At 47.4% G+C, this 24,893-nt stretch overlaps 1 protein-coding gene across 1 annotated transcript; it reads left to right on the top strand.

The window, feature by feature from the left end:
- The first annotated feature begins 19,312 nt into the window (after nt 1-19,312).
- On the top strand, nt 19,313-24,037 carry LOC125545257 (ATP-dependent zinc metalloprotease FTSH 3, mitochondrial-like). Its single transcript, XM_048709148.1, has 8 exons — nt 19,313-19,511; nt 19,594-19,831; nt 19,914-19,973; nt 20,559-20,686; nt 21,315-21,791; nt 21,954-22,721; nt 22,928-23,155; nt 23,249-24,037. Exons 1-8 carry the CDS (start codon nt 19,458-19,460, stop codon nt 23,702-23,704), a joined length of 2,409 nt encoding a protein of 802 aa, XP_048565105.1. The 5' UTR covers nt 19,313-19,457; the 3' UTR covers nt 23,705-24,037.
- Nucleotides 24,038-24,893: the final 856 nt, after the last annotated feature.

The raw sequence follows: 24,893 nt of genomic DNA, 5'->3' as shown, positions 1-24,893 counted from the left end.
TCATCAGGTTCGGATGAGTTTTCTTCTATATAAAGGGGATGATCAGGTTCAGATAAGAACTAAGTTGCACGAAGAGATAGCAGATCTAGTTAGTTTTTGATGCTACTGGGAAGAAAAGGGAAGAACACCACCGGAGCTGCGACGAACTCCGATGAACACGAAAACCCTAAAGTGGATCTATGAAGAAAAGGGGGAAAACTTACGGAAGCTGTTAAGGTAGCAGAGGTGTGCCGCGGAGGCCAAGGATGAGGCAGAGACGAAGCTTGACGGCGGCGGCGGCGTTTGGGCGCAGGGGCGTCGTGAGGAAGAAGAAGATGTTGGGGAACATAGTAATTTCAAAAAAAATCTTACGCACACGCAAGATCATGGTGATGCATAGCAACGAGAGGGGAGAGTGTTGTCCACGTACCCTCATAGACCGAAAGCGGAAGCGTTATCACAACGCGGTTGATGTAGTCGTACGTCTTCACGATCCAACCGATCAAGTACCGAACGTACGGCAACTCCGAGTTCAGCACACGTTCAGCCCGATGACGTCCCTCGAACTCCGATCCAGCCGAGTGTTGAGGGAAAGTTTCGTCAGCACGACAGCGTGGTGACGATGTTGATGTTCTACCAACGCAGGGCTCGCCTAAGCACCGCTACAGTATTATCGAGGTGGACTATGGTGGAGGGGGGCACCTCACACGGCTAAGAGATCAATGATCAATTGTTGTGTCTCTAGGGTGCCCCCCTGCCCCTGTATATAAAGGAGCAAGGGGGGTTCGGCTGGCCATAGGAGGAGGCGCGCCGGAGGAGTCCTACTCCCACCGGGAGTAGGACTCCCCTCCTTTTTCCTAGTTGGATTAGGACTTGGGGGGGGAGGAGAGAGGGGAAAGGAAAGGGGGGGGGCGCCGCCCCCCTCCTTGTCCAATTCGGACTTGGGGGGAGGGGCGCGCGGCTGCCCCTTGGCCGCCTCTCCTCTTCCTCCACTTGGGCCCATAAGGCCCTATAGCCTCCGGGGGGTTCTGGTAACCCCTCCGGTACTCTGGTAAAATCACTATTTCACCCAGAACACTTTCGATATCCAAACATAGGCTTCCAATATATTAATCTTCATGTCTCGACCATTTCGAGACTCCTCGTCATGTCCGTGATCACATCCGGGACTCCGAACTCCTTCGGTACATCAAAACACATAAACTCATAATATAACCGTCATCGAACTTTAAGCATGCGGACCCCACGGGTTCGAGAACTATGTAGACATGACCGAGACACGTCTCCGGTCAATAACCAATAGAGGAACCTGGATGCTCATATTGGCTCCTACATATTCTACGAAGATCTTTATCGGTCAAACCGCATAACAACATGCGTTGTCCCCTTTGTCATTGGTATGTTACTTGCTCGAGATTCGATCGTCGGTATCTCAATACCTAGTTCAATCTTGTTACCGGCAAGTCTCTTTACTCGTTCCGTAATACATCATTCTGCAACTAACTCATTAGTTGCAATGCTTGCAAGGCTTTAAGTGATGTGCATTACCAAGTGGGCCCAGAGATACCTCTCCGACAATCAGAGTGACAAATCCTAATCTCGAAACATGCCAACCCAACAAGTACCTTCGGAGACACCTGTAGAGGACCTTTATAATCACCTAGTTACGTTGTGACGTTTGGTGGCACACAAAGTGTTCCTCTGGTAAACGGGAGTTGCATAATCTCATAGTCATAGGAACATGTATAAGTCACGAAGAAAGCAATAGCAACAAACTAAACGATCAAGTCCTAAGCTAATGGAATGGGTCAAGTCAATCACATCATTCTCCTAATGATGTGATCCCGTTAATCAAATGACAACTCATGTCTATGGTTAGGAAACATAACCATCTTTGATCAACGAGCTAGTCAAGTAGAGGCATACTAGTGACACTCTGTTTGTCTATGTATTCACACATGTATTATGTTTCTGGTTAATACAATTCTAGCATGATTAATAAACATTTATCATGATATAAGGAAATAAATAATAACTTTATTATTGCCTCTAGGGCATATTTCCTTCAGAAGAGATGAAGAGGTAGCGGAGGAAACGGAAAAGGGGGGTCTCAGCCCTATTTATAAGGCGAACAGATAAACGACAGGTGCAAGAATCGAGGAGCTCAAAATGGATATTTAATAAAGTTGTCGCCTCGATGATTGGATACTCATTAATGAAGGGCGTCTTCGGCTTCAACGAATAGGTGACATCATGACAGTTTACTGCGGATCTGAAGGATGACATCACGGCGGTTTACAAGATCCATGCGAAGGTGCTAAGGCAAGAATTTTTCTAAGTGTTGAAGATTGACATGAACAAGTTCAAATCAATCTGGGGCCTAATGTTGGGGATATTACTACTGGATATAAACCGGCCAGGAGTAGCCGGGTTAACTCTATGAAGATTAGAAGCCCATGAAGACGTAAGGATGGTGGCGCTTTACGAAGGCCCAAGGCCCAAAGGTGGGTTAAGGCCTGTAGATATAAACCGACTTTCTCATGTAACTTGCATTGTAAGATAGGAAGGATAGAGACCGAGCCGGACACGTTTATGATTCGGCCTCGGGACTCTATAAACCGGGGGCGTCAACCTGTGTATATAAAGGGACGACCCGACAGCGGTTTAGGGACAACACACAACAACTCGAGATCCAGGCAAAGCGGATTCGCTCCCTGGTCATCGAAACCCCAGTAATTCCATCACAACTAGATGTAGGCTTTTACCTTCATCGAAGGGGCTGAACTAGTATAAAACTCTCATGTCCCTTGTCCAGTTTAACCCCTTTGAGCTAACCCATAGCGATGGCTCCATGACTAAGTCCTTTCACAAGGACATCTGCCATGACAAAACCACGACAAGAACATTGCATCGGATCCCCAGAAAAACTAATCTCAACCGGGTGTTTCCCCGCCAGAATGATGGCTGTGCATGGCTGCGCAACGGACGTTGACACGTCTGCGTGAACAGGAGTTGCATGGTTTCCATCAACAATCATTGGCCCGGGATTCACCTCCCGCTCCTCGATCTCCACCCATGTCTCCTTGTCGTGTCTCTACTCATCGGTCTCCTCCCTGTCTCCTTGTCGTGGCCCCGCATCTCAGATTCCCCGCGTGGTGGCCCCTGCAAGGCATCTGGGCCCGCCCTTGTCTGGCTATCGCTTGTCTCCTCCTGGTGTGAGTGGGCAATTGTTGGGGTCCGCGGCATCGGGATGATCCCCGCCTGGGAGGCGGGGCCCGCCCTTAACGACTCCATGGCCTGTCCCGCCGAATCAGGCCTCCGCGCACTCGCTAGGGGTCCCACCATATCATCACACGAAGGTACGGACACACTCGCCCTCTGTAGGATGGAGACAGGGGCAGTGTGAGCCCGGGCCTCCTGCTCTGCCTGACCCACCTCCAGGCCCGCCCCAACGCCTTCCATGGGCACAGGCTGCTCAATCATAGGCGCCTCAACTTGCACACCAATCCTCTCCTCGCCCTGCCGCGGCTGCCCGTTGGTGGCAATCATTGCCCGCTCACTAATTGGCGCCCTCCAGTTTGAACCTTCCACTCTGGTATCCACCGATGGAACAGCTGTCGTGGTCAAACGCTCAAAAGCTGACTGCCTGACGGAGAGCCTATCCTGGACTGCCTGACCCTGCCCGGCTGACGTGACACGCGAACGAACCTCCATGGGCGGCAAACCCCATGCCGCACCTGCCGGCGGCAAAGCCACTGAACCCCGCCTCCTCGAGGGGCCAGCGCCGGCTCCGCCGCGGTGATCACGGACGCCAAACTGCCATCCTGGACGACTGGAAGCTCCACCCCAACCACGATTGCCATTGCTGCCTGCGCTCGGCAAACCACTCTGTCCGCTCTCCGATGACACCTCCACTCTCCAGGGCGGCTCCACGAACTCACTGAAATCTGTAACCTCGTTGAGGTGGATCAGAACTTTGTATTGCAACAATGTGGGCTCGAACAACGACGCCACCAAGCCTGGCTCCGGCACCGCCAGCCAACGCATTGACGGGATGTCGTTCGGGTTTGCCGTCCACGCAGTGAGCTTGAATGCAGAGAGATCCCTCCTAGAGCTTGTCTCCGGCATAACCGTGTCTACCAGGCATGATGAACCAAGCAAGTCCTCTGCTATCTCCCTCTCCCAGGCATGTGGTGGAATTCCCTCTAGCACCAGCGAGACCCTTGTGCTGAGCATGGAGTGCACGGCCTACGCCTGGCGATTCCACTACCTGAAGAGCAGTCGGTGTCCGTGGTGCTCAAGTGACGGGCTGGCGCTAACTCTGTTGCGGAGCTCTGCGCTAGCAAAGACGACGAGGAAGTCCTCTGGCCGGAAACGATGAACCGAGACCCACTGAGGCTGGATGTCAAGCTTCTCCTGTAGCGCTTGCAGAACAAACTCCGGTTGCAGGTCATGCCGCGCGCCGCCCATGTAGGCCACCATGGCGAAGAGGAGCCATTGTTCCAGCTCCGCCATGGACCTGCCACGCCGCACGACGCACACGCCCGCGGACTTGAACTCCTCAGCCGAGGCACCCGACAGCGGCGCGCAAGGCGGTGGAAGGCGCGGCCACTTCGGCGCATCCCGCAGACCAGCCGACGGCGGCGGCGACGGGGGAGGGGTCAGCGACCTGGCGAGCTCAGCCCGCCCCCTCAGGGTGTCCTGCTCCCTGCGAGCCACCTTCGCCAACGCTTGCCGCCGGAGCTCGTCCTCCGACGAGGGACTCCGAGGGCGCTTGCACTCCTTGGACGGGTGCCCCTCCATGCCGCATCTGAAGTAGACGATGTCATTCATGCAGTCATTTTTGAAATGCCCCTCCTTTAGGCAGCGGAAACACTTGCCGTCCATGTCCGGCGAGACCTCCCGTCTCACCGGATCCCGGGCCCTAGGAGGGGGAGCGGCCTCGCGCCTCTCCAGACGCCTCCGCCACATCTCTCTCCGGGAAGGCCACGGGAGGATGAAAGGCTCCACAGGTCGGGACTCGCCATCCGCGGTCACGGTCGCCGCCCCCGAGGAGTCCGCCTCCACTGAGCTCCCTGAAAGCCCGAGGCCGGAGATGACGGGCCTCTCCGCGCGCCCGGGGAACGCCGATGAGATGGACTGCGGGCTGGACGCCATCGAGCGGGAGTGGCCGCCGGGGCTGGAGTGGCCGTCGGCGGGGAAGGGGGTGGACACCGGCACCGGAGCGGCGCACGGCGGGGAGGGAGCGGGGGAGCGAGGGAGCAAGGGGGGAATTGTTGCATGGAAGAGTCAATCCATGGTAGGTGCACATCAACGGTATTTTGAAGGCTTGCTCTTTCTGTGCAATTGTGCACTTGCCCAACGGGATATGATTGTAATTTATCAAATTAATTTTTCATTGTGACCAATAAAATAGAGCGCATGCATGATTAGTGGCAGAGGACGACTTTTTTCCTAAGAAAGGGCAAAGTCTTGAACAAATAATTGTTTGATGCAAAACCGAAATAGTCAATACACAGTTACACACTAACAATGCACACTTCTGGAAATTATACCACACTCTGTACCGTGGTGGTGTAACCGGAGCCAAAGTTCATCAAGTTGAATGTAGATGCGTCATATTATCCCGATGAAGGCATTGGAGCAGCTGCTGCTATTTTGAGAGATGCAAAAGGAACTTTTTTGGCGGCCGAATGTAAGTTTATTCCAATTACAGCAAACGTGGTTATCACTGAAGCTCTAGCCATCAGAGATTTTTTTTCGAAAAGGGGGGACTCCCCGGCCTCTGCATCAGAACGATGCATACGACCATCTAATTAAACCAAATAAGTTCCAACAAGGTCTCAAAGTCTGCTACTGAAAAGTGAAAAAAGCTCACACAGAGCCAAAATGGGCTAGAAATAGAAACTAGCCATATAAAAGACGCCACAACCGGCTGGCTGAAAAAAAAGATAGGTAAACTAATTGCCTATCCTATTACATGATCGCCATCCAAACCGGTTAAAGATATCCTGAGCTACCATCTCCCAACGGATAGTCCAGTAACCAAACGCTCCCTGGCCTCCGTCGGAGTGAGTAGCGACCACGAACGGATGAACATCATGGCTCTGAAAATAACCTGCAAAAAATGAATATGTGTTGTCCTGTTAAAAAGAAAATCATTTCTGCAATTCCAGAGCGCCCACACCAAGGCACAGACTCCTACACGAATATGTCTCGCTAACTCGGGCTCTACCCCGTTAAGCCACGTTCCAAATAACGTGTTGACTGAACTCAGTGGAGTAATATTAAAGGCAATATGGATCGTCCTCCATAAAACTTTAGCTAGCGGGCAATCAAGAAAAAGGTGTTTAATCATCTCATCCCGATCACAGAAGCTACACCTAGTAGATCTTATCCAATTACGCTTTGTCAAGTTGTCCTTGGTTAAAATAACTTGTTTATGGAGAAACCACATAAACACTTTGATTTTCAAAGGGACTTTGACAGCCCAAACATGTTTGGAACTAGGGATCGAGCTTGAATTGATAGCATCAACATCCATTGATTTAACAGTAAAAACTCCAGACCTAGTAAGCTTCCAGCGTAATTCATCTGGTTGTTGGGAAAGCTGAATGTCCATCAGTCTCCTTACTAGATGCAGCCATTCTTCCCAACGATTACCCACTAATGCCCTTCTGAACTGAATATTAAGGGGGGATCGATTCTAATACCGTGGCAACAAAAGTCTCACGTCTTTGAACTATGCGATACAAAGACGGGTATTGGATTGCTAAGGGTGCCTCCCCGAGCCAAGTATCCTCCCAGAATCGCGTACTGGCACCGTCACCAACAATAAACTTTGTCCTATTAAACAAGGAAAGCTTTACTTTCATAAGCCCTTTCCAAAAGGGTGAATCAGTCGGTCTTACTGTCACCTGAGACAGAGTTTTGGTTTGAAGATACTTGCTACGGAGGATTTGCGCCCAAGTGGCGTCAGTCCCACATGATAACTTCCACAACCACTTGCTGAGAAGACATATGTTCTTAACTTTAAGATTCTCAATACCAAGACCCCCTTGGTCTTTCGGTCTACAGATGATATCCCATTTGGCTAACCAGTATTTTCTTTTTACCTCATCACCCTGCCAGAAGAAACGCGATCGATAGAAATCCAGTCTTTTCCTAACTCCAACTGGGACTTCGAAGAACGACAAAAGAAACATAAGCATACTCGTGAGAACCAAATTTATCAGAATTAAACGGCCTCCGTACGACATGAGCTTGCCCTTCCAGCAACTCAGTTTCTTTTCAAATCGATCCTCGATTCACTTCCACTCTGTGTTTGTCAGCTTACGATGGTGGATTGGTATTCCTAAGTAGGTGAAAGGCAAAGCCCCCAAATCACACCCGAACAGTTGCCTATAAGCCTCTTGTTCATCGTTGGCTCTACCAAAGCAGAACAACTCGCTTTTGTGAAAGTTAATTTTTAACCCGGTCAATTGTTCAAATAAGCATAACACTAGCTTCATATTTCTTGCTTTTTCCAAGTCATGCTCCATAAAGATGATTGTATCATCAGCGTATTGGAGGATGGACACACCTCCATAAACTAGATGAGGTACCAGGCCACCCACTTGACCAGCCTGCTTGGCCCTTCCTATTAGAATTGCCAACATATCCACTACAATGTTGAACAAGATAGGGGACATCGGATCCCCTTGTCGCAGGCCCTTTTGTGTCTGGAAATAATGACCGATCTCATCATTGACTTTGATTCCAACACTCCCTTTTTGCGTATATGACTCTACCTGGCGTCGCCAGATTTCATCAAAGCCTTTCATACGCAATGCATGTTGTAGGAATGGTCATTTTACTTTATCATACGCTTTCTCAAAATCCACCTTAAAGATGACTCCATCCAACTTTTTCGAGTGGATTTCATGGAGCGTTTCATGCAGGACCACCACCCCTTCTAGGATGTTTCTGTCCGGCATGAAAGCAGTTTGGGAATGCTGCACCATAGAATGTGCAATCTGTGTGAGCCGATTGGTCCCAACCTTGGTGAAAATTTTGAAACTAACATTGAGAAGGCAGATCGGCCTAAACTGCTCGATTCTCACAGCATCCATTTTCTTAGGAAGCAGTGTTATTGTTCCAAAATTTAAGTGAAATAACTGAAGCCGTCCAGAGAAAAGATCATGAAACATTGGAAGTAAATCCCCCTTAATAATGTGCCAACATCTCTTGTAAAACTCCACCGGGAATCCATCAGGCCCGGGAGCCTTATTGTTTTTCATCTGTGCTATAGCATCAAACACCTCCTTCTCCGAGAATGGGGCAACCAGAATATCATTATCACGAGCAGTTAGTTGAGGCACATCCTCAATCCTGGACTCATCGAGGGATACACAACTATCCTCCGGAGGTCCAAATAACTGTTTATAATATTCGGTGATATAAAGTTTCAGGTTGTCCTGCCCTACAATCGTTCCTTCATCTTGCTCAAGCTGAAAGATTCTCTTCTTACTGTGCTTGCCATTAGCAATCAAGTGAAAGAATTGAGTGTTTGCATCCCCCTGGACCACTCTGCGGACCTTAGCCCGCAATGCCCACTTCAATTCTTCTTCGCGGAGAAGTTCTTTCAACCTCATCTCCGCATCGAGCTTAATCTGGAGCTCTGCAGATTGCAAAATCATGGACTCGGCTTTTATATCTAGGGACTGAATCAGAGAAAGGAGCCTTTCCTTTTCAACTTTATAAACCCCACTAAGGTGATTAGCCCATCCCCGTAGGAAACTTCTCAAATGCCTAATCTTGTTCTGCCAACGCTGGACAGAGGTCGTGCCTCCTGCATCTTTAGCTAGGGATGAAAACTGCGCAGAAACGGACGGAACTGGGTGCTACCATATTTGTTTTCATATTTTTTTGTTGAAGCGAAAACGAATACAGAAACCCCGAAAACGAATACGAAAACAAATACTACCGGAAACAGACACTGGGCGAATACAGAGTGGACACGGAAACAAAACGGTTTGCTGACCAGAACTTAAAACACCCTTGAATAATAGAGAAATATAGATGAAAAACAAACAAATTATGGAATTGTTAACATGTCTACAAAATAATATGGTTGTGTTAGCAACATAGGATAGTATTGTAGTAGTACATGACAATTATGTATATGGTCAAGTTGAGTACGTGTTTGGCCCCCAAATGATCCATTCTGCTCATTCTACTCATTGTGTGTTGTTTGGTAGTTGGGCTACAAAGCGGCCATAGGCCCATAGTAGAAACAGAAATTCCATATTGACGGAAACAGAAAGTTCCATTTCCACTTCTGTTCCACCAAAAAACACCATTCCGTTTTTGTTTCTGTTTCCGCATAAAAAATTCCATTTCCATTTCCGTTTTGCAAATTTCCATTTCCGTTTTCATATTTCCTCTCCGTTTCCATTTTTCCTCCGGAAAAGCAGAAACTTTCCACTCCATTTTCATCCCTATCTTTAGCCCATTCCCCGGCTACCAGATCCAGGAAGCCTTCTCGTTCAAACCATGCAAGTTCGAAAGAAAAGGTGCTTTTGTTTCCCACGTGGTTTGGCTCACCTGAGTCCATGAATAAAGGTGTGTGATCCGAGATTCCGCGCGAGAGAGCCTAGACCGTTATGAGAGGGAACTTTTGTTCCCACTCGACACTCGCGAGAACTCGATCTAGCTTCTCATACGTCAGGTTTGGCAAAGCGTTAGCCCAGGTAAACTTTATTCCGGAAAGCTCTATCTCTCTCAGATCCAAGCTTTCAATAATGGTATCGAACATAAACGACCATCTGCCATCAAAATTATCATTATTCTTTTCATCTCTCCTCCTACTGATAATGAAGTCACCCCCAACCAAAATTGGGAGCTGCTTGGATCCGCAAATTTGAACAAGGTCCGCCAAAAACTCCGGTTTAAGCTCGGGTTGTGCAACACCATACACCGCCACCAGAGCCCAGTTAAACCCATCCGCTTTGGACTTGACCCGAAATTTAACCGCGAAGTCACCCATCACTACACTACGAACTTCCAGTGAATCGCATCTCACTCCAAGCAAGATCCCACCCGATCTTCCTCGTGGAGGAAGGCAATGCCAATCAAAATCAACACCACCCGATAAAGTACTGAGAAACTAGGGCGCAAAATTATCCCTACCAGTTTCAAAGAGAGCAATGAAATCTAATCGATGCCTCAGCAAGGAACCTTCTTTTAGCCAAGTCCTTTAGACCTATGCAATTCCAAAAGATTCCTTTCATGGGTCATCATGAAATTTTTTGGCCGTTCGAATCCTAGCACTCCTACGAACCGCGGAAGCCGCATAAACCTTCCGCTTCCACTTACGCTTGGGTTTATTGTGGTCCTCCATCCGGTCCTCATAACCGGGATCAGTTGGTCTTGCTACTGCATCCTCTAGAACTACATCCTCTTCCTCAGATTCAAGAGTGGATGGTGCAAGATCCGCACACAAATTATCGAGCACTCTTACCCCTAATGCGTCAATCTCTGCATCGTTCATAGGTTTTACTGCTGCTAGGTTTCAAATAATATCTAGAGCGCGTTCCGCTTCCAAATCTAGGAGATCATTAACCGAGTTAGAAATTTCATTACTAGTACTCCCTAGCGAAACTCCTAACTGGTTGGCATTATTAATAATCTCATCATTAGAGAAATGCAAAATAGAATTAGACATGTTGACTGACATACCAGTGGTGACCTCAATGTCACGAAGTTTGGCCGCCCTCATAGCGCACCTCTGCTGCATGTCATCAACCTCCGGGTGGTCCTGGAGACGAGTACTCATCCGTCTCCCCGCAGAGACCGGGTCAGGGATCCCACCAAAAGCAATGACCTTCTCCCGAGTAAAGCCTCGCGCTGAAGAATCAGCCATGGATACCGGAGGAGGCGGGGGAGGGCTCCCAGACCCCACGGACGGGCAGCCGAGGGAGGGATGTGCGGGCGCCGCCTGCCCGAACACTCCCCCCGCCGCAACCCGCTAGCCTGAGGGTGTCGCTGTCCTGACTGCCGAAGAAGGATGAGGGGTCGAGGCCACCTGCCCCAGACCCCCACCCAGCAAGCACCATTGTAGGAGCGGCCGTCGTTACCGCCATCGTAGGAGAAGGAGTCGAGTCCACCTGACCCAGACGGTCTCCCCCACGGCCGATCATCGTCGGCGTCACCGGCGTCACCGACGCCAGGATAGGAGGAGGAGAGGTCGCGGACACCTGCCTCGGACTCCCCCCATGCACAACCTCCGAAACAGAGAACGTCTCCCGGCCCGAGACCACTGGGGAGGCGGGGGAGAGCGAAACCACCTGAGGCTCCAACTCCCCACCCCCTACCAAGGTCGTCGCCGAGTGCGTCCCTATCAAGCCTCCCGCCATAGGACTATCAACAGTATCAAGCTCCAACACCGGAAGCATGCACTCAAAAACATCATCAGACTCCACCCGGTCGCTCCAAAGTCTGGGAGGGGCAGACGCTGGCTCAAAGGATCCAAACTGCAAAGTACTCATCGGCACCGACGGAGCTGGGGCCGGCTTGACCCCCGGCCCATCCCCGGGCAACTGAGCAACAGGTCCCGATCCATTGGACCTCTCTCATCCAGCCTCATCAGTCGGATCCCCACTAGTACCTGCGTTGTCGTCACCCTCGTGCATATCCACATCAGTCCCATTAACCGCGTCGGCAAACAACTCAGTATCCTCAAACTCAATCTCAAGAGGAAACACCTCTCCCATATAAGTCCAGTTGACCACGTCCAGGACAAACTCAATGTCCAGAACACCCACTAAGAGTCGGGCCACCCCATGGGCGCGGGTGAATGCCATATCCACTTTCTCAGTTTTTCCAACCATTATACCCAGACTAGCCACAACTCGAACATCTGTCAAAGACTCAGAGGGGGCGCCGGAAAACCGCAGCCACACCTGAGTGAGCGGCTTTCCCTTAGGCTTCACCTTCTTCCACTCATGAAATTCCAGAATGCATTTAGTGCCAGGGACCTTGCACAACCCAAAGCTCAGCAACCTCTGCAAATCGTCCACAGTTGGGAAGTCAACCCTAAAGACACTATCTTCAATATGGACAAGCTCCCACTGAAAATCTCCTGGGCCAGTTCCTGAAGTCCCTGCACAATCTGAGCCTCAGAAACTACCCCCTGGGTAGCTTTGACAATCCCAGTAGTCAAGCTCTGCGTCGCTACCGGAATCTCTCTCGCAGCCGGGGACTCAAAGAACATGAGCTCAGCACAATATACTCCATACATCGTAAGAGCTGGCACCTGATCACGCAGAAACGGGCAGCCCCCCATGGCATGTGCTGGCTTACCACACGAACCACACAGCTCCGCCACGCACTCAGCAATGAAGTGAACCTTCTCACCACATCGATAGCATAGCATTTTTTCCTTCTTACGCGCCCACTTGGAAGCTCTCTCAGACTCCGACCTGTCACCTGCCTCAGCAGAAATACCAGTAGAAGGAACCTCCATGTTGGCCAAAGCCGTCACTACCTCCATCGCCTGGCTAGGCAGTTCGGTCGACTGAACGGGATCGGCCGCCACATCAGTATCCTAATGGTCAACAACGACCGGTGGCGGAGGCTGTCTGCGGTACCGACCACGACCACCAGCACGACCACCACGATGACCACGGTAGCCACCTCTCTGCCGATAGTCCGGGCCAGAATATGAGATGGTCTAGCTTTTGCTAATAATATGAGATTCCATCGGGTTGAGGCTGAGTCAGACTCGCAAGATGCCATCAACTTTTGTAATGGACGGACAAGGTGGTGGGACGCGACAGCAGCTATTTTTTGCGGAGTGCATTGATGTTGGTGCAACAATTGCGAAGGTCAAGTTTAAGCATTGTAATAGATCCGTAAATCAAGCGGCGCATGTGCTAGCTAAGTTTAGTTATTGTAATAAATTCTTTTGTACCTTGTTGGATGATCCTCTGTTCGTATGGCCAAATTATGGTCCTTTTGTGGATACAACATCAGGGGACGGCCCGTGAAATCAGATTTCAGGGTAAGTTGACCGCACTCGATTGTCTAGTTAACAAACTCATAAACGATGTATCTTTATTTGATGATCAATAAAGCTAGCCATGATGATCTTCCATAAAAAACCAATGCACACTTCAAAATATCTTATCAAATTCGCAATTCACAAACATCCAATTTTCATTAAAATAATTACAATTGCATAATACAAGTTGTTAATATTCAGAGAAATATACCTCTACTTCTGCCCTTCTTCATTGGCTTTGATTGCCTCTTCCCTTTCCTCTCCATCTTTTGCTAGTGCCGACAGTTGGTGCCGCCCCTCATCGGAGTCTGCGCCACTGCATGGTCGATCGCTCGCTAGGCCCTAGCCACAGCGGCCGCCCGCAGCGCCTCGGTGCACCCCTTCAATCTGCACCCTATCCGACATCTCCCAGCGACCCAGCCGCCCCGCTTGCCCGACCCCCATAGTCGCCCTCACTGGCCGCCGTCTACCATCGTCTGCCTCATCGTGGTCAGTCACGGTCTAGGGTTGCGACACCTTGCCCAAAAAAACTTCCGGGTTGCGACAAGTGGACCAAATCAAGGTGTGGCAGCTACTACACCTTGCCCTCCGGAGTCCTCCGCTGCTGCGCATGATATAGGTATGAGCTCACCTTGTTTATGAAACACAATGTGCGAGCTGCAGAGTAGAATCGCGCGAGAACCACTTATCTTTTCAAATTCTAGTAACATGTGAAGAGAGCTCTTTGTAAGGAGGTCTCAACTTTCCTTCACTAACATGGTGGAACTAAACTTTCCATCAGGGCATCTCCAACGGCAACTCGTAAATTTTCTCCCGCATCCATCCGCGGATTGAGGGGACCAGTTCGCGAACATGGATGCGGGAGGCCGACATTCAATGCTGCCCGCATTCATCTGGCCTCCCTAATTTTTCTGAAAGCCCGCACGTTTAAATAGCCGCATACATAGAGTTCAGAAGATCAAATGGCCGCATACATAGAGTACAGACGTTCAAATAGCCACATGTAGCAGCAGTTCAAATTTAAACAAGTTCAAATATTACATTCCAACATTGTTGTCCCCTTTAACTGCCCACTGATGCTCAATCAAATCGGAATCCATTGCTTCAAAGAAGAAGGAACAACTTTTTTAACTCCAGAAATTCATCGAACAGTCGCCGGGCATGTGAGTAGATGGCACCTGTCGGGGCGGTCGGAGGAGATGGGTTGAACAGTGACGGAGGAGAAGCGGGGTGGAGCCCGGCTGGAACGTTGGAGGTGACGGAGACGTAGAGTTCTGACAGCAGTGTTGCGTGGCGGCCGGCGTGGTGGAGCGGCGGCGAAGGCAAAAGAGAAAGAACGAAGGAGAGAAAATGGGAAGGATGGGGACGCCGAATCCGGGAAGGGGATTGGGTGGGCGGGGGTCGTCGGAGTCCTACATGTCCGTTGTCCGAACTCCAGCAAAGTCCCCCACGTTTGTCTCGGATTTTCGGGAAAAGTATATCCGGACCGTCGACGAACCGATACATGCCCGTGTGGGATGGCTTTCGCGGTCCGGACAACGATGTTTGGACGTATCGAGCGGTTCGAGGGTCTACCTTGAGCCTTTGACGAAATCACTAATTAAGGAGTACTCGTTGCAAAGAACACTCTACTTTTCCAGGTCGCGACAAGTGGCGCACATGCAGCATGCCACTTGTCGCAACCTGGAAGTTTTCCCTTTTTTCGTAGATCCATTTATTCAAAACGTTTTATCTTTTAAACCGTGCTTCCAAATCTCGAACCGTTTTCACTATTGGATTCCTCGCGTCGAGATCTTCAAAACTAGATCCCATGTTGATAGGTTTTGACGAACTTTTTTTTCACAAAAAAACCGGACGAAAAAAATCGGGCAAAAAAACCGAAATCGGGAGCATGGTTTTTTGCCCTTTCCGAAAGAGGCACGCCTGTGCCTCTCGCGAAAATCACGCCCGTGCCTTTCGTGGAAGTAAAACCGTGACTCTCGTGGAAGGAAAAAAACAGAAAACACGTTTTTTTTTTCTCGTTTCTGAGAGGCACGGCCGTGACTCTCGCGAAAGCACAACCGTGCCTCTCACGGAAGCAAAACCGTGATTCTCGCGAAAGAAAAAAAACAGAAAACGTGTATTTTTTTCCCTTTCTGAGAGGCACGGCTGTGACTCTCGCGAAAGCACAACCATGCCTCTCGTGGAAGCAAAACCGTGACTCTCGCGAAAGAAAAAAAAATAGAAAACACGTTTTGTTTTTTCTTTTTCCGAGAGGCACGGCCGTGACTCTCGCGAAAGCACAACCGTGCCTCTCGCGGAAGCAAAACCATGACTCTCGCGAAAGAAAAAAAGAAGAAGGAAAAAACGCATTTTTTTCCGTTTCGAAAAGGCACGGCCGTGACTCTCGCTAAAGCACAACCGTGCCTCTCACGGGAAAAAACCGTGACTTTCGCGAAAGAGAAAAAAATGCGTTTTTTTCGCGTAAATTTTTTTTCATCGAAAAGCTAAGGAAGACCGGGGGAAAACAAAAACATCGAAAAAACCTAAAAAAACCGTTTAAAAAGCCGAAAACGCGTGCGGAAAAATAAAAAAAATCGAAGGATGTGTCCAGAGCGCGACACGTGGCGAATGGCTGAGAGCGCGCCAAGTGGCGCTGATCGTTGCGAGGCCCCCGTAGGAGGGCTCGTTAACTAGTTGCTCCCGGCCTTTGAAGAAGCCCTCATGTCCTAGTATTACTTTTATATGAGCCCAAAGCCCATCTTGTTTCAACAGAGGGCTTGTCCAGGACACCGAGCCGTCCCTGTTTGATCCTCCGGCTGCATTGATTCAACTTGCGTCTGAAAGAGAAATCTAGTTACCTTAAAGATTAGCAAACGCACAATCTATTTTGTTTATTTGTCTCTCACCCAAAGGTACAAGTATTCTCAAGGCAAGAAACTATATACCTGAATGTGTCAATTAAATTATTCGATCAGGTACCATAAACACTCCCCGCAAAAAAAAAGGTACCATAAACACACCTGCATTTTGTCCTAAAATTGTCTGCACATATTATTATCTCTCGTTCAGGGTAACACCGTGATTTCCAAACAGATTTTCCGGTAGGAATTGGCCGATCACGCCTTATGACATTATCGATCAGAATCCATATATTTTTTGTTTTTCCTGTCAACGATGTAATCGATCAACTCGGTGCTGTTGATTAGTACTTGTACTAGCTACTGTTACTAATTGATCACTTCCTACTACTCTGTTGGCTTCGATTCCTATGAATCCGACAGCTAGGTGGCTGACTAATCTATCCGTTTGGTAATTACTTTGCATGACGGAGACATGTTTGATGGAATCAAAGGCAACGTAGCACTACTATGTTCTTGCCTCTTTAATGAACACTTTGTCACCTTAACTTCACATCAATTTCCCAACAATGACCAGACATAATATGACCCTCTTAAGTTTAGAGAGAGATTTTGATGGGAAGAACTTAGGCTGGTCATAGTGGGGAGTAACTTAGACCAGTAACATGCATATGTTGCTGGTGTAAGTTACTACCTTTATAATGGGTAATAACATATGAATGATAACATGCAAATCTTTATTAATTGAGATATAGACTAAATTTTACTTCGAGATGTGTTATCTTACAGTAACATATTATGCTTCCACAAGTATCTCTCTCCTCATTAACTCCATACCACATAAGCAAATTTGTCTTAAGATATGTTATGTTACTCCAATTATGACCAGCCTTACTGTAAACAGAAGTGGCCCCTTGGTGGAAACTAATCTTCTAGACAATAATGGGTACCAGGAATTTCTTATTTGAATGGGTGTTGGTTTGTTATCAAAAGGCGGGCCTGTTGCATCGTGGAAGCAACCGTTAATTACTAAGACCATCACACTCCTTCTAAAAAAAAACCATCACACTCGTGTCGGCATTCTGGAATGACCACCATTTTTGTTTTAATTCTCCATCTTTATATTTCATTTTGTTAAAAGAAATATTTTGTGAAAACACATGCCCATTTCAAAAACAAGTGAACGCCTTTTAAAACTACATGAACTTCAAAAAAGACGTGAACACCTTTTCAAATTACATGGACATTTTGCAAAAGTGCGTGAATGTTTTTATAATTATTAAAACATTTTAAATTTACAGAGATACTATTTAGTAACATGAATATATTTCAAAATATGTGAACATTTCTTAAGATACATGAATATTTTTAAATATTTACTATATTTTAAAAATATGTGAATTCTTTTTATAGCACATGAATACTTTTAAAAATTACACAACCATTTCTAAAGTATATGGAAATTTTATAATTACATGAATATTTGGAAAATATATTACTATTTTTTAAAAACTGTGAATTCTTTTTACAGCACATGAATAATTTTAAAAAAATTACACAACCATTTCTAAAGTATATGGAAACTTTTATAATTACATGAATATTTTGAAAATATTTTACTATATTTTTGTAATCTGTGAATTCTTTTTATAGCACATGAATACTTGTTTTAAAATTACACAACCATTTCTAAATATATGGAAACTTTTATAATTACATGAATATTTTTTTTATTTTTTTGATAATATGTGAATTATTTTTGTAGCACATGACTACTTTTTAAAAATTACACAACCATTTCTAAAGCACATGGAATGTTTTATAATTACATGAATATTTTTTATAAATACATTTACATCTTTAAAATGCATGAATGTTTCTTCAATACTTCATTTTTTTGTATACGTGTGAATACCTTTTATAATACATGCATTTTTTATTCTTGTTTTACCGACTTCATTGTAATTTACATATATTTTAACAAAATCTGAAAATGGACAGAAAAACACACTTTTTTTGTTTGTGGTGAAGAAAGACACACCTTTGCAAATGGGCTGCGCCCGTTTGTTTGTTCTTTTTGTTCTAGTTTGTTTTTACTTTTAGGAACGTCTGTCGATCTAGTTATACGTGGGCTTTGATATCGTTCATTTGGGCTTTGATAGTCGCCACGGATTTTTGTCCCCTGGCTTGGGCTGCCGAGCCGAACCACACTAATCAGAGTCCACACTGTTAAAAGGAAAAGAGTAAGGAAAATGTTTAAAAACAACCGGATGATCTCACTCGATTGTAAGCCCCCTCGAGCGAACGACACGCGTCCTCTACTGGCCCATCCACCGCTTTCTTCTCGTAGCATTATCTTCACGGGAAAGCTCCCGTCCACAAGTTTTTCTTCTCACAGGCCTTCTTCTTCCTCCGGTGGTGCTACCTCTCCCGACCACCGCCGCCGTTACACACGACTGCTATTACCCTGCTACCTCTCCCAAAAGACACGCTGCAAACTCCTCGTCGCTGACCACCGTCACCCGTTGCCGTATAGGCCGCCCCAACACTGCTACTGCCCTGCTACCTCTCCAAAAAAGCAACATCCATGGAGATCAGCTAGGCGAGCACTGTGTGCTGCAATTGATCAGCGCCTCCGTCCGTGGCTGCCGATGCTACGACATAGCATTGCGCGCGCCCGTCGCTGCTGCATTGGAGCATCGTCGGCACTGTGATGATGACTGCGACGGCCATGGCGGTTGCAACTCCAGCGCTGCACTGGAGCTTCGCCGGTGCCGAGACGACGACCGCGACGGGCCGGCCATGGCGTTGCAACTCCGACGCTGCAATGGAGCTTCGCCGAGCTGCTGCCCTCACCCTGTAGGTTTTGCCGCACCGGCGCTACGATGGAGCTTCGCCAGTGCTGCGACGACAGCAGGCGATGCTGCAATGAAGCTTCGCTGGTGCGTCAATGAAGCTTCGCCAGAGCTCGTCGGCGATGCATCCAAGTTTCTTCGCCACGCTCGGTGTTGCTATGGAGCAGCACCCGGTGGCTTCGATGGTGTGATGCATCGGTTGCCGACGACTCTTGGAGCTGCGATGCAGCAGTTGACGGCGGCTCCAGTGACGCGAGGTCACCGACGCAAGGTCGCCAACGCAAGGTGCCAGGGGGGGGTGCTGTCCTGCTTTGCATCAGGCGGCGTTGCTCTGTATCAGAATCAGATGGATGGGGATTAGAGAAGAAAGGCCAAGCCTGTGGTGACTCGATCAAACGGCCATCGATGCAGGATCGAACGGCTAGCTGGGGAAATCATCCGCCTGATTTGTAGCGGGCGCCAAAGAGTAAACTAGAACTAGAATCCAAAACAAAAACGCTCAACCTCGTTAAACACCGCCACGTGTACACCTGGCCCGACCACAAACACGAGACGCCGTCGCCCTCCGCCGCCGCAAATCAAACCGTCGTCTCGTCTCGTCTCGCCACTCCGTCCTTCACACTTCACACGGACCGCACCGACCCGCGAGAGAAAAGGAGAAAAGAGGAAGAATCGGTCGTACGATCGCGCGGCCGAAACCCTAGGCCGCAGCCCCCCTCCCATGCCCTCGCCGCCGCCGCCATGAGCCTCTCCGCCCTCTCCCGCGCGCTCGCGCGCTCCTCCCGGTCGCGCCAGGTCTCTCTCTCTCTCTCTCTCTCTCTCTCTCCGGCGGCTCCGGGTGCATCGGCTCACGGTGTGCAATGTTCGGTCCCCCTAGGGTTATCTGCTCGGGGGCCATGGCGTGTTCCGCGCGCCGCTGCCTTCGCCTTCGCCTTCGCCGTCGCCGCTGCTGCCCGGCGGTGAGGGCGCCGGGCTGCGGCTCGTGCGTCGCTACCTGACGTCCGCTCTGGGGAGCCGGGCTGCGGCGGCCAACGGGGCCGGGAAGGTCCGGGGCGGGAGGTCCCTGCTCGCCAACTCGCAGGCCCGGCGGCTGTTCTCCGACCAGTCGAAAAAGAGTAAGCTTTCTTCCCTGTTTTGGTGTTCCTTTGATCCGCTTTGTCGGTGGCTGTGTTGATGATGCGCCCCTTGATGGTTCAGATTTCCCCAAGGAGAAGGAGGTGCCGAAAGGGGATGGGAGCAACAAGTCTGAATCGAAGAGTATGTTTTGATTCTGAGTTTGCATTCCACAGTGTTTTTGTAGTTTGGGAAATCCATGGAGTTGTCTATGGAACCTATTTTCCTGTCTCTTATACATAGCCTTGTTATTGCCTTCTGCTTCTCCTAATAGAATGTGCAATGGTTCTGCCGTGCATTTGAAAAAAAAGTTGAGGGATTTTGCAAGACAAATCCAGTTTCATCATTATCCTCATATAGCCAGTATGTATACTTTCACATATACTAATGGTCAAAGTCTTAAAAAATTGACTGCTTGGATCCCATGTCTTGCCCTTTTGGGCAGAGGGGATATATACTCATAATGTAAGACGTTTTTTGACACTATACTGAGTCAAAAAACGTCTTACATTATGGGACGGAGGGAGTAGGATATAGCTTTAGCTAGTCTTTCAGTGTTAAGTGCCACATCTGCTTGTAGTTTTCCTAAAAAATGAGTGTGCCATCATGAACATGTACAAATGTGCCTGCAAGTTTGCAGCTTTTCATGCGGTTGTGTGCATTTGGTCCTTTTAACTTGGCGTGCCGGGCCATGCACTAATGTTGTTGCTTCCTCTGTGCACTATGCAGATGAACCCAGTTCAGGTGGTCAGCCAAACGTCCAGCAGAAACTTCTGAAGCTATTCCAGGACTCTATTGGTCCTGTATTCCTTCTTGGCCTATTACTGGCAACATTATCGGGTTCATCGGAGAAGGAGGTACTCTGTTTATACAATAATAATAGTCATTGCCAGTTTGGTTAATTGTGTTGGTCACCTGATCTCTTCTGCATAGACATCTGAAAAGAGTTGGTTCATTTAAATGTGGTGTGTACATTATTTGAATATGGAAATTGCTTCAGAATCCAGTTGAGTGGTGCCAGGTGGTTGTATAAATGATTAAACTCTTTTGAAAAAAATATTGGTGGTGTGATCTAGCTAAGAGGTAGAGAAAACATGTGCTTTTCCTTTAGATGTTCTTAGTATATGGTATTTCTCTAATGTTTATCAGTTACTAATGTTACTGAAAAGAGGTAACTTCATAGTCGCACCCAAATATTCGATTCCTTGCAGCTTGCCACAAATACACCCCAGTAGTTCACAACTGATGACATATCTTACTACCCCAGTTATTAATATTGCTTAATGGCATTGCTACCATGCGCTTTATATTTTATTATTTTCAGTCTCTAAGATACTGTACCTCCTGCCGTCCTGGTAACACCTGATATGATAGATCTTTATTAATCGATAGTTTCATATCTGTTGCATTTTTGATATACAGGATGTAGTTTCTTTTACTAGTCCACTATAACTCATAAGGCCCATTTGCTTCTAACTCTTGCAGATAAGCTTTCAAGAATTTAAGAACAAGCTTTTAGAACCTGGGTTAGTTGACCGCATCGTTGTTATAAACAAGACAGTTGCAAAAGTTCATGTCAGAAGTTCACCCTCGACCAAGCAAAACCAGCATAATGATACAAGTATTACTACCAGTCATCTTCCTGGTCAAGAGGCTCCTAGCAAATACAAGTATTACTTTAACATTGGAAGTGTTGATTCTTTCGAAGAGAAGTTAGAAGAGGCTCAGGAAGCATTGGGGATATATCGACATGATTACATCCCTGTGATTTATGCTGATAAGATAAGCTGGTTCCAGGAAATCATGAAGTTTGCCCCGACACTTTTCATTGTTGGCTTGCTATATGTGGTGGGGAGAAAGATGTCGATTAGTATTGGTAGTGGTTCTGGGCAAGGAGGCCGTAGTATTTTCAGTATTGGAAAAGCTCAAGTGACAAAGATGGATAAAAACTCCAAAAACAAGGTTAGTTTTTGTGTCTGCTGCTTTGTTCCATCGCTAATTTGATGTAATCTGGAAGATTATTTCTTGCTTCCATTGTATAGTAAAGGAGCTTTGACTGGGTTCATCATTGCAAAGCAACAGCAAAGCTGAGCTCAAGTAATCCTTTTTTTTGGTATACTGCAGGTTTTCTTTAAGGATGTAGCTGGTTGTGATGAAGCTAAACAAGAAATCATGGAATTTGTTCATTTCCTGAAAAATCCTGACAAATATGAAGCACTGGGAGCTAAAATACCGAAGGGTGCTCTTCTTTGTGGACCCCCTGGCACAGGAAAGACTCTCCTTGCTAAAGCTACTGCTGGAGAGTCTGGTGTACCTTTCTTGTCTATATCTGGTTCAGACTTCTTGGAAATGTTTGTTGGTGTTGGACCATCCAGGGTGAGAAGCTTATTTCAAGAAGCTCGGGAATGTGCACCTAGTATTGTATTTATTGATGAAATTGATGCAATTGGTCGTGCAAGAGGCCGTGGAGGGTATTCTGGTGGGAACAGTGAGCGTGAAAATACGTTGAATCAGTTGCTTGTAGAGATGGATGGGTTTGGAACAACAGCTGGGGTAGTTGTACTTGCAGGCACAAATAGACCTGACATCCTGGATAAGGCTTTGCTAAGACCAGGAAGATTTGATCGTCAGATAAGTATTGATAGGCCAGACATAAATGGCCGTGAACAAATATTCCGCATCTACCTTGCAAAGCTAAAACTGGATAAGGAGCCGTCGTTCTATTCACAAAGATTAGCTGCGCTGACACCTGGATTTGCTGGAGCAGATATTGCCAATATCTGTAACGAGGCTGCTCTAATTACTGCAAGAAGAGATGAGAAGCTGATTACAATGCAGCATTTTGAATCTGCAATTGATAGGGTAATTGGAGGCTTGGAGAAGAAAAATACGGTAAGATTCCATTTATCTCCAATCCAGTAGTTAAGTTAATCTCGCTGTATCTACTGTCCAGTGTAAATAATACTCCAACACTGGATGCAGCTAGTGGAAGGCATACCTTTCTTGATACGATGTGACTGTTAATTGAACTATAGATAAATGGACATATGGTACTGGTATCCATATGCTTAACTATGTACTTATTGATCTGTGTGTAGGTCATTAGCAAACTGGAGCGTCGAACCGTTGCTTACCATGAATCTGGTCATGCTGTTGCTGGATGGTTTTTGGAGCATGCAGAGCCACTCCTTAAAGTTACAATTGTACCTCGTGGAACAGCTGCTTTAGGCTTTGCCCAGTACGTACCAAGTGAGAATCTTTTGATGACAAAAGAACAGTTTTTTGACAGGACATGCATGACCCTAGGTGGCCGAGCCGCTGAGGAGGTAACACAACATCTCATAGATCCCTTGCTTGTATAACCGAGTTTTGTTGTCGTAGCAAACTAGCGAGTGGCATAATTGTTTTTTCCTCCCCAGGTTTTGATTGGGAAGATCTCGACTGGTGCTCAGAATGATCTGGAGAAAGTTACTAAAATGACTTACGAGCAGGTTGCAGTATATGGCTTCAGTGAAAAGGTTGGGCTCCTATCTTTCCCTCAAAGGTATGATGGTTTTGGAATGGACAAGCCATATAGCGGGCAGACAGCATCCATGATTGACACTGAGGTGAGGGAATTGGTTGCCAAGGCCTACAACACCACTACTGAGCTGATAAGGAAGCACAAGGACAAAGTTGCCCAAGTTGCAGAGCTGTTGCTTGAGAAGGAGGTCCTCCATCAGGATGATCTGGTCCGGGTTCTAGGGGAGCGCCCATTCAAGCCAGACGAGCCGACAAATTATGATCGCTTCAAACAAGGTTTCATGGATTCTGAGGACAGTAAGAGTGCTGAAGTCGACCCATCATCATCCGTTGGCGAGGCAGTGCCAACATAACTTGGACAACACCGCATTACGCTGCACATAAAGATTTGGTAACTTTATTTGGCATGGCTGTATAAATGAATGCCTTTGTCAAGCCCTAGACTCCTATTTTGCTAATCGAGACGGCGTCGACTCTCCGCTGCTTACCCTGCAATTGGCACCACAAAAGGCCATGAGATTTTTCCTTGAATCCTGTTACCCAGCTCTGCTGTTGAAAAACCTGTGTTTCTGCGGCACTGTGGGCTAGCCAGAATGTTTTGCCCTGTTTGTTTTCCTCTGTAGTTTCGCTTCTTTGCATGACAATGGCAATTTGTTGGAGCAATGAATCAAGCAAATTACTAACCAGTGTTTCTTTCATGAACTGCACTGATATCATACAACTGCGTGCATGCAATTCTTGAACGTGTCAATACCAGACTAGAAGTAGAAGGTACACGACTCGTGCAAAGATTTCGTAAATCTGCTTGTCATGGCAAGCTGTATAAATGAATGCCTTTGTAAGCCCTTTGCTGATCGAAAACGCTGTCGACTTTCCGTAGGTGATCCTCTATCTAGTCAAAAAATCAATTCACTACCTTACCCTGCAGTCAGTACGGCAAAATGCCATGATATTTCCTTGGATCTTTTTATTATGCGCTCTGCTGATGAAAAACAGGTGTTCCAGCTAGCCTGAATATTTTGCCCTGTTCGTTTTCCTTTGTAGTTTCACTCTTGCATGACGACGACGGCAATTTGTTGGAGAAATGAATCAAGACGGTTACTGGCCTATTATATTAATCAAGGAGAGAATAGAGTTACTAGTTTGTTTTACAATACGACACATGGATGGGTCAGTGTCAATTTGCTGGAGAAGCGAACGGAACAGCGTTTCTTGCGTCAACTGCAATGGAATGCCAGACCTGCAACAATCCTTTCATGTACGTAGTGTCAACTTTGAAGTAGCAGTAGTTGGGACGATTCACGACGCGGATTCATCACCAGAAAAGCGCCCTCGACCGAAAGCGCCGGACGCCGCCGTGCCGGGCACAAAACCTGCACGCTCGTGTGACAATCCAAGAATGGTCGTCCTGCGTATACTCCCTCCGTTCTTGAAAGAGTGTACTTTTAACTTTGTTGGAGAGTCAAACTGTTTGAAAGTTTGATCAAGTTTGTGCAAAAATATATCAATATTTGTGAAACCAAATAGATATATGATGAAAAT

Source organism: Triticum urartu, chromosome 3 (genome assembly GCF_003073215.2).
Source record: "Triticum urartu cultivar G1812 chromosome 3, Tu2.1, whole genome shotgun sequence".
Taxonomy (NCBI): domain Eukaryota; kingdom Viridiplantae; phylum Streptophyta; class Magnoliopsida; order Poales; family Poaceae; genus Triticum; species Triticum urartu.
Note: the sequence above shows the minus strand (reverse complement) of the source record. Positions and strands in the feature narration are given on the sequence as shown.

What these genes read in the sequence shown, in the direction of transcription:
- LOC125545257 (XM_048709148.1), top strand. Translation starts at nt 19,458, where the DNA reads ATGAGCCTCTCCGCCCTCTCCCGCGCGCTCGCGCGCTCCTCCCGGTCG. An exon ending in CGGGTTCATCGGAGAAGGAG is followed by an intron (nt 20,687 to 21,314) that starts GTACTCTGTTTA and finishes TAACTCTTGCAG; the next exon opens with ATAAGCTTTCAAGAATTTAA. An exon ending in ATAAAAACTCCAAAAACAAG is followed by an intron (nt 21,792 to 21,953) that starts GTTAGTTTTTGT and finishes GGTATACTGCAG; the next exon opens with GTTTTCTTTAAGGATGTAGC.